The sequence below is a fragment of the Eucyclogobius newberryi genome, unplaced genomic scaffold (genome assembly GCF_026437365.1).
Source record: "Eucyclogobius newberryi isolate DKJ021-1_F unplaced genomic scaffold, fEucNew1.0.hap1 SCAF_3, whole genome shotgun sequence".
Classification (NCBI taxonomy): Eukaryota; Metazoa; Chordata; class Actinopteri; order Gobiiformes; family Gobiidae; genus Eucyclogobius; species Eucyclogobius newberryi.
The window spans coordinates 2789058-2799057 of NW_027315945.1; the positions used below are offsets into that span (position 1 = coordinate 2789058).

The 10000-nt window shown below is 46.7% G+C and overlaps 1 protein-coding gene across 1 annotated transcript in view; it reads left to right on the forward strand.

The window, feature by feature from the left end:
• The window catches only part of rgl2 (ral guanine nucleotide dissociation stimulator-like 2), a 99066-nt gene that overhangs the window by 82846 nt on the left and 6220 nt on the right, over positions 1 to 10000 (forward strand). The window contains exon 14 of the mRNA XM_072460149.1: positions 6785 to 6817. Coding sequence (XP_072316250.1) covers positions 6785 to 6817 — 33 coding nt within the window. The remainder of the gene's footprint in view (positions 1 to 6784; positions 6818 to 10000) is intronic.

Genomic DNA, 10000 nt, shown 5'->3' on the forward strand with positions numbered 1-10000 from the left:
TAGATTCTAGAGCACTAAAGATTCTAGAGCACTACAGATTCTAGAGCGCTATAGATTCTAGAGCGCTATAGATTCTAGAGCGCTATAGATTCTAGAGCGCTATAGATTCTAGAGCGCTATAGATTCTAGAGCGCTATAGATTCTAGAGCGCTATAGATTCTAGAGCGCTATAGATTCTAGTGCACTATAGATTCTAGAGCGCTATAGATTCTAGAGCGCTATAGATTCTAGAGCGCTATAGATTCTAGTGCACTATAGATTCTAGTGCACTATAGATTCTAGAGCGCTATAGATTCTAGAGCGCTATAGATTCTAGTGCACTATAGATTCTAGAGCGCTATAGATTCTAGAGCGCTATAGATTCTAGAGCACTATAGATTCTAGTGCACTATAGATTCTAGAGCGCTATAGATTCTAGAGCGCTATAGATTCTAGAGCGCTATAGATTCTAGTGCACTATAGATTCTAGTGCACTATAGATTCTAGAGCGCTATAGATTCTAGAGCGCTATAGATTCTAGTGCGCTATAGATTCTAGAGCGCTATAGATTCTAGAGCGCTATAGATTCTAGAGCGCTATAGATTCTAGTGCACTATAGATTCTAGTGTACTATAGATTCTAGAGCGCTATAGATTCTAGAGCGCTATAGATTCTAGAGCGCTATAGATTCTAGAGCGCTATAGATTCTAGAGCGCTATAGATTCTAGTGCACTATAGATTCTAGAGCGCTATAGATTCTAGAGCGCTATAGATTCTAGTGCGCTATAGATTCTAGAGCGCTATAGATTCTAGTGCACTATAGATTCTAGTGCACTATAGATTCTAGAGCGCTATAGATTCTAAAGCGCTATAGATTCTAGTGCACTATAGATTCTAGTGCACTATAGATTCTAGAGCGCTATAGATTCTAGAGCGCTATAGATTCTAGAGCGCTATAGATTCTAGTGCACTATAGATTCTAGAGCGCTATAGATTCTAGTGCACTATAGATTCTAGTGTACTATAGATTCTAGAGCGCTATAGATTCTAGAGCGCTATAGATTCTAGAGCGCTATAGATTCTAGTGCACTATAGATTCTAGAGCACTATAGATTCTAGAGCGCTATAGATTCTAGAGCACTATAGATTCTAGAGCGCTATAGATTCTAGAGCGCTATAGATTCTAGTGCACTATAGATTCTAGTGCACTATAGATTCTAGTGCACTATAGATTCTAGAGCGCTATAGATTCTAGAGCGCTATAGATTCTAGAGCGCTATAGATTCTAGTGCACTATAGATTCTAGAGCGCTATAGATTCTAGAGCGCTATAGATTCTAGTGCGCTATAGATTCTAGAGCGCTATAGATTCTAGAGCGCTATAGATTCTAGTGCACTATAGATTCTAGTGCACTATAGATTCTAGAGCGCTATAGATTCTAAAGCGCTATAGATTCTAGTGCACTATAGATTCTAGTGCACTATAGATTCTAGAGCGCTATAGATTCTAGAGCGCTATAGATTCTAGTGCACTATAGATTCTAGAGCGCTATAGATTCTAGTGCACTATAGATTCTAGAGCGCTATAGATTCTAGTGCACTATAGATTCTAGAGCACTATAGATTCTAGAGCGCTATAGATTCTAGTGCACTAAAGATTCTAGAGCACTATAGATTCTAGAGCGCTATAGATTCTAGAGCGCTATAGATTCTAGAGCGCTATAGATTCTAGTGCACTATAGATTCTAGAGCGCTATAGATTCTAGAGCGCTATAGATTCTAGAGCGCTATAGATTCTAGTGCACTATAGATTCTAGAGCGATATAGATTCTAGAGCGCTATAAATTCTAGTGCACTATAGATTCTAGTGCACTATAGATTCTAGAGCGCTATAGATTCTAGTGCACTATAGATTCTAGAGCACTATAGATTCTAGTGCACTATAGATTCTAGTGTACTGTAGATTCTAGAGCGCTATAGATTCTAGAGCGCTATAGATTCTAGTGCACTATAGATTCTAGTGCACTATAGATTCTAGTGCACTATAGATTCTAGTGCACTATAGATTCTAGAGCGCTATAGATTCTAGTGCACTATAGATTCTAGTGCACTATAGATTCTAGAGCGCTATAGATTCTAGTGCGCTATAGATTCTAGTGCGCTATAGATTCTAGAGCGCTATAGATTCTAGTGCGCTATAGATTCTAGTGCACTATAGATTCTAGAGCGCTATAGATTCTAGTGCACTATAGATTCTAGAGCGCTATAGATTCTAGTGCGCTATAGATTCTAGTGCACTATAGATTCTAGAGCGCTATAGATTCTAGAGCGCTATAGATTCTAGTGCACTATAGATTCTAGAGCACTATAGATTCTAGTGCACTATAGATTCTAGTGCACTATAGATTCTAGTGCACTATAGATTCTAGAGCGCTATAGATTCTAGTGCACTATAGATTCTAGTGCGCTATAGATTCTAGTGCACTATAGATTCTAGTGTGCTATAGATTCTAGTGCACTATAGATTCTAGTGCACTATAGATTCTAGAGCGCTATAGATTCTAGAGCGCTATAGATTCTAGAGCGCTATAGATTCTAGAGCACTATAGATTCTAGTGCACTATAGATTCTAGTGCACTATAGATTCTAGTGCACTATAGATTCTAGAGCGCTATAGATTCTAGAGCGCTATAGATTCTAGTGCACTATAGATTCTAGAGCGCTATAGATTCTAGTGCACTATAGATTCTAGAGCACTATAGATTCTAGTGTACTATAGATTCTAGAGCGCTATAGATTCTAGTGCACTATAGATTCTAGTGCACTATAGATTCTAGAGCGCTATAGATTCTAGTGCACTATAGATTCTAGTGCACTATAGATTCTAGAGCACAGTTGATTCTAGTGCACTATAGATTCTAGTGCACTATAGATTCTAGTGCACTATAGATTCTAGAGCACAGTTGATTCTAGAGCACTATAGATTCTAGAGCGCTATAGATTCTAGAGCGCTATAGATTCTAGTGCACTATAGATTCTAGTGCACTATAGATTCTAGAGCGCTATAGATTCTAGTGCGCTATAGATTCTAGTGCACTATAGATTCTAGAGCACTATAGATTCTAGAGCACAGTTGATTGTGTGAACATTTCTTTGAGGCTGTGGGACAATTAAATAGCGGTTAATAAGCGGAAACCGCGCCGCAAAAACGCAGGAGGTGCTTGAGGTGCGTTTACATAGACTTTGAATGTAAACTGGACGCTTTTGCCGCACCGGTCTGAACAGACCATGAGAGTCATGTGGTGCCTGAGGTTCCTGTACAGGTCTTATACTGAGAGTCATGTGGTGCCGGGGGTTCCTGTACAGGTCTTATACTGAGAGTCATGTGGTGCCTGAGGTTCCTGTACAGGTCTTATACTGAGAGTCATGTGGTGTCGGGGGTTCCTGTACAGGTCTTATACTGAGAGTCATGTGGTGCCTGAGGTTCCTGTACAGGTCTTATACTGAGAGTCATGTGGTGCCTGAGGTTCCTGCACAGGTCTTATACTGAGAGTCATGTGGTGCCTGAGGTTCCTGTACAGGTCTTACTGGCAGATGACAGACGCTTGAGTCTGACGGAGGAAGATAAGAATAAGATAAGAATCCCTGGCTCAAATCTATGCTTACAACATGGAAGGAGCTGATCAAAACATACGTAGAACCTAAACCAAGATGTTAAACTCTTAAGCTCATTGGCTTATGATCAAACCGCTAAGAAACAACCACTGTAAACTTGTGACTGAAATATTCATTAAAGCTTTTAAATAAGAACATTCAAGGGTAATAATATCTAATTTATGTAAATGTATTGATAACTACGTCACTAATTTAATAAAAAGACGGGGATCTTTTTTTGACTGATGAAGAATAAGAAAAGATATGTACCTTATAGAGGAGAATCACAAAATCACATGGTTGGAGGCCATTCGGTTTGGAAAAGAGTATTTTTTCATGTTATTATTCAAAATGAAATTTTAAATGTTGGAAAAACTGTGGTACACAATTTCCATGTGTTTTGGTACTGTCCTGTTGGACTGAAATCAACAAAGAGCTAAAGACTATTTTTGACATTGCCATTCCGTTTGATTTCAAAAATATGTATTTGGGCCTTAAAACACATGTCATGGACACAATCAATGGAAAAAAGGCCATTTCATAATAATGGATGACACAAACTGCACCTGCAGTAAACTGCAGTATCTCGGGGTCTTGTTCACGAGTGAGTGAAGGATGGAGCGTGAGATCGACAGTTGGATCGGTGCAGCGGCTGCAGTGATGCAGTCGCTGCATCGACTGTTGTGGTGAAGAAGGAGCTGAGTCCAAAAACAAAGCTCTCGATTTACCGGTCGGTCTACGTTCTGACCTCACCTATGGTCATGAGCTTTGGGTAGTGACCGAAAGGACAAGATCACGGATACAAGCGGTCGAGATGACACGGAGGGAGCTCGGAGTAGAGCCGCTGCTCCTCCAGCTGAGCTGGCTCGGGCATCTGTTCCGGAGCCTCCTGGGCGCCTCCCTGGGGAGGTGTTTCAGGGATGTCCCACTGGGAAGAGGCCCCGGGGAAGACCCACGACACGCCGGAGGGACTATGTCTCGGAATCCCCCCGGAGGAGTTGGAAGAAGCGTCTGGGGAGGAGGAAGTCTGGGGGACCCTTGCTTAGACTGCTGCCCCCGTGACCCGTCCCCGGATAAGTGGAATAAAATGAATGGATGGATAAACTGCACCGACAATCAAGGACTGGACCAACGGACATTAGGAAAATGGGGAAAAAAACTGGAGAGTGACCAACCACATGAACCGTCATGATTTTGTTTCTATATGTGTCCCGTGATAACTGTGTTCTTAATTTATCCTTTAATCTTTTTGATTTCCTGTAGCATTTGAGGACTGCCCATCTTGGCATGATCTATCTCGAGCAATTTGAGTTTTTCTTGCATTTAGCCTTTTCTCCGTTTGTTTCTTTTTTTTTTGGAGGCTATGGCTATAATTTGTCCTCTAAAGACTACTTTGGAAGCATCCCAATGGATGGGCGGAGACATTTGTCCAGTATCATTTTCCTCCAGATAAGTCTTATTGTTGTTGGACATTTTTTCTTTGAACATGAAGCAGGCATTGAACCTCCAGTGTGTTCTGTGACAGGAGCATGATCACTTAGGGCTATTGTGCCTAAACCTGCCTCAAGCTTAGATCATACTTCCCAGTGCTCTCCCCAGAATGTTTTAAAGACATGGTAAACATGCCTCATATGGGGTCGCATTTTCCTCCAAGGATGGTTTAATGTACCATCATGTACCATAAACACACTATTACATGGTGTATAAGTCTAAACACACTATTACATGGTGTATAAGTCTAAACACACTATTACATGGTGTATAAGTCTAAACACACTATTACATGGTGTATAAGTCTAAACACACTATTACATGTGTATAAGTCTAAACACACTATTACATGTGGATAAGTCTTAACACACTATTACATGTGTATAAGTCTAAACACACTATTACATGTGGATAAGTCTTAACACACTATTACATGGTGTATAAGTCTAAACACACTATTACATGTGTATAAGTCTAAACACACTATTACATGGTGTATAAGTCTAAACACACTATTACATGTGTATAAGTCTAAACACACTATTACATGTGTATAAGTCTAAACACACTATTACATGTGTATAAGTCTAAACACACTATTACATGTGTATAAGCCTAAACACACTATTACATGTGTATAAGTCTAAACATACTATTACATGTGTATAAGTCTAAACACACTATTACATGTGTATAAGTCTAAACACACTATTACATGTGTATAAGTCTAAACATACTATTACATGTGTATAAGTCTAAACACACTATTACATGTGTATAAGTCTAAACACACTATTACATGTGTATAAGTCTAAACACACTATTACATGGTGTATAAGTCTAAACACACTATTACATGTGTATAAGTCTAAACACACTATTACATGTGTATAAGTCTAAACACACTATTACATGTGTATAAGTCTAAACACACTATTACATGTGTATAAGTCTAAACACACTATTACATGTGTATAAGCCTAAACACACTATTACATGTGTATAAGTCTAAACACACTATTACATGTGTATAAGTCTAGAGACCCGTACTTCCTGCATGGAAAATACAGCGGAGAAGACATTGGCAGTGTTTATAGTCTGTGTTGTTTATAGAAGTCGTTCCACATTGACCCTCGTGGACCGTGCAGACGCGCCAAGCATAAACCGAGCTTCAGAGATTTTTGATCCGTCTATTCTACAGTAGATTGTACGTGGATTAGAGAAATGGGTACGCGGCCGTGTACTGGGGTTCATTTCTCTCCAGAAGTCCATCAGGGCTATATCTGGTCATTTGTCCCCTCCAGGGCCAAATATTAGGTTCAATCAAACTTTTGCAGATGTTGAAATAACCTGTTTTTTCACGGTTCAGAAACAGTTAAGTGTCATCCAGCTTTCATAAGCTTCATGCAGGTACTAAATCTGTTTACTTGTACTGCTGTGTGTTGTTAGAGCTAACAAGCATTAGCATGCTAACCGAACACTTCCTACTTCGCAGAGAACAAATGGCTCTACAATTGGCTGCAGACAGCAGTCGCACTGTGGTGTCAGTTCAAATCACAACATCAACATAACAGTCAAAACAGAAGGAACAAAAACTTGTAACTACAAATATGCTTTTTAAAATATATTAAAATGATGCTTCATTATCATTATGTTTACAGAATGGATACATCAACTTTGACAAAAGGAGGCGGGTGAGTCCAATTTCTTTAAACCACTAGTTGCTCTTTTACTTCCTGTTCCAGGACAGTTTTTAATACTTTATGGTCAATGTTGCAGAGGAAAGTCCCACTTCAGAGAGAACACAGAGAGAACACACAGAGAACACAGAGAGAACACAGAGAGAACACTCATTTACTGAAGGAGAAGCCACATTGGTCACACTTTTACACCAGCATTTATTTATAATGTTATTTACTTTGAACATTCATAAAGAACATCAGAACAGAGTCAGCGCTCAGCGCACTCAGTGACCCACATTCTGCCTGTTTGACGTCACCCGCCCGTCACCCGCCCGTCACCCGCCCGTCACCCGCCCGTCACCCGCCCGTCACCCGCCCGTCACCCGCCCATAACCCGCCCATCAGCCGCCCATAAACCGCCCATCAGCCGCCCGTCACCCGCCCATAACCCGCCCGTCACCCGCCCATAACCCGCCCATCAGCCGCCCATAAACCGCCCGTCACACGCCCGTCACACGCCAATTAGCCGCCCATAACCTGCCCGTCACACGCCCATTAGCCGCCCATCACCCGCCCATCAGCCGCTCATTTTAGAATATAATGATCCACAGGTAGAACTATTTAAAAGACAAGGACACAATAGGTCTTGGTTAGTGACTGCTGCCTTGCACTCTGGTCATGATTGTGTGTCGTCTACGTGTCGTCTGCGTGTCGTCCGCGTGTCGTCTGCGTGTCGTCTGCGTGTCGTCTGCGTGTCGTCTGCGTGTCGTCTGCGTGCCGTCTGCGTGTCGTCTGCGTGTCGTCTGCGTGTCGTCTGCGTGTCGTCTGCGTGCCGTCTGCGTGTCGTCTGCGTGTCGTCTGCGTGTCGTCTGTGTGTCGTCTGCGTGTCGTCTGCGTGTCGTCTGCGTGTGTGTCGTCTGCGTGTCGTCTGCGTGTCGTCTGCGTGTGTGTCGTCTGCGTGTCGTCTGCGTGTCGTCTGCGTGTCGTCTGCGTGTCGTCTGCGTGTCGTCCGCGTGTCGTCCGCGTGTCGTCTGCGTGCCGTCTGCGTGTCGTCTGCGTGTCGTCTGCGTGCCGTCTGCGTGTCGTCTGCGTGTCGTCTGCGTGCCGTCTGCGTGTCGTCCGCGTGTCGTCTGCGTGTCGTCCGCGTGTCGTCTGCGTGTCGTCTGCGTGCCGTCTGCGTGTCGTCTGCGTGTCGTCTGCGTGTCGTCTGCGTGTCGTCTGCGTGTCGTCTGCGTGTGTGTCGTCCGCGTGTCGTCTGCGTGCCGTCTGCGTGCCGTCTGCGTGACGTCCGCGTGTCGTCCGCGTGTCGTCTGCGTGTCGTCTGCGTGTCGTCTGCGTGTGTGTCGTCTGCGTGTCGTCTGCGTGTCGTCTGCGTGTCGTCTGCATGCCGTCCACGTGTCGTCTGTGTGTGTGTCGTCTGCGTGCCGTCTGCGTGTCGTCTGCGTGTGTGTCGTCTGCGTGTCGTCTGCGTGTCGTCTGCGTGTCGTCTGCGTGTCGTCTGCGTGTCGTCTGCGTGTCGTCCGCGTGTCGTCCGCGTGTCGTCCGCGTGTCGTCCGCGTGTCGTCTGCGTGTCGTCTGCGTGTCGTCTGCGTGTCGTCTGCGTGTCGTCTGCGTGTGTGTCGTCTGCGTGTCGTCTGCGTGTGGTCTGCGTGTCGTCTGCGTGCCGTCTGCGTGCCGTCTGCGTGTCGTCTGCGTGCCGTCTGCGTGTCGTCTGCGTGTCGTCTGCGTGCCGTCTGCGTGTCGTCTGCGTGTTGTCTGCGTGTCGTCTGCGTGTGTGTCGTCTGCGTGTCGTCTGCGTGTCGTCTGCGTGTCGTCTGCGTGTCGTCTGCGTGTGTGTCGTCTGCGTGTGTGTCGTCTGCGTGTCGTCTGCGTGTCGTCTGCGTGTCGTCTGCGTGTCGTCTGCGTGTCGTCTGCGTGTCGTCTGCGTGTCGTCTGCGTGTGTGTCGTCTGCGTGTCGTCTGCGTGTCGTCTGCGTGTCGTCTGCGTGTCGTCTGCGTGTGTGTCGTCTGCGTGTCGTCTGCGTGCCGTCTGCGTGTCGTCTGCGTGTCGTCTGCGTGCCGTCCACGTGTCGTCTGTGTGTGTGTCGTCTGCGTGCCGTCTGCGTGTCGTCTGCGTGTCGTCTGCGTGTCGTCTGCGTGTCGTCTGCGTGTGTGTCGTCTGCGTGTCGTCTGCGTGTCGTCTGCGTGTCGTCTGCGTGTCGTCTGCGTGTCGTCTGCGTGTCGTCTGCGTGTCGTCTGCGTGTCGTCTGCGTGTCGTCTGCGTGTCGTCTGCGTGTCGTCTGCGTGTCGTCTGCGTGTCGTCTGCGTGTCGTCTGCGTGTCGTCTGCGTGTGTGTCGTCTGCGTGTCGTCTGCGTGTCGTCTGCGTGTGTGTCGTCTGCGTGTCGTCTGCGTGTCGTCTGCGTGTCGTCTGCGTGTCGTCTGCGTGTCGTCCGCGTGTCGTCTGCGTGCCGTCTGCGTGTCGTCTGCGTGTCGTCTGCGTGCCGTCTGCGTGTCGTCTGCGTGTCGTCTGCGTGCCGTCCGCGTGTCGTCCGCGTGTCGTCCGCGTGTCGTCCGCGTGTCGTCTGCGTGTCGTCTGCGTGCCGTCTGCGTGTCGTCTGCGTGTCGTCTGCGTGCCGTCTGCGTGCCGTCTGCGTGACGTCCGCGTGTCGTCCGCGTGTCGTCTGCGTGTCGTCTGCGTGTCGTCTGCGTGTGTGTCGTCTGCGTGTCGTCTGCGTGTCGTCTGCGTGTCGTCTGCATGCCGTCCACGTGTCGTCTGTGTGTGTGTCGTCTGCGTGCCGTCTGCGTGTCGTCTGCGTGTCGTCTGCGTGTCGTCTGCGTGTCGTCTGCGTGTCGTCTGCGTGTCGTCTGCGTGTCGTCTGCGTGTCGTCCGCGTGTCGTCCGCGTGTCGTCCGCGTGTCGTCCGCGTGTCGTCTGCGTGTCGTCTGCGTGTCGTCTGCGTGTCGTCTGCGTGTCGTCTACGTGTCGTCTGCGTGTGTGTCGTCTGCGTGTCGTCTGCGTGTGGTCTGCGTGTCGTCTGCGTGCCGTCTGCGTGCCGTCTGCGTGTCGTCTGCGTGTCGTCTGCGTGCCGTCTGCGTGTCGTCTGCGTGCCGTCTGCGTGTTGTCTGCGTGTCGTCTGCGTGTGTGTCGTCTGCGTGTCGTCTGCGTGTCGTCTGCGTGTCGTCTGCGTGTCGTCTGCGTGTCGTCTGCGTGTCGTCT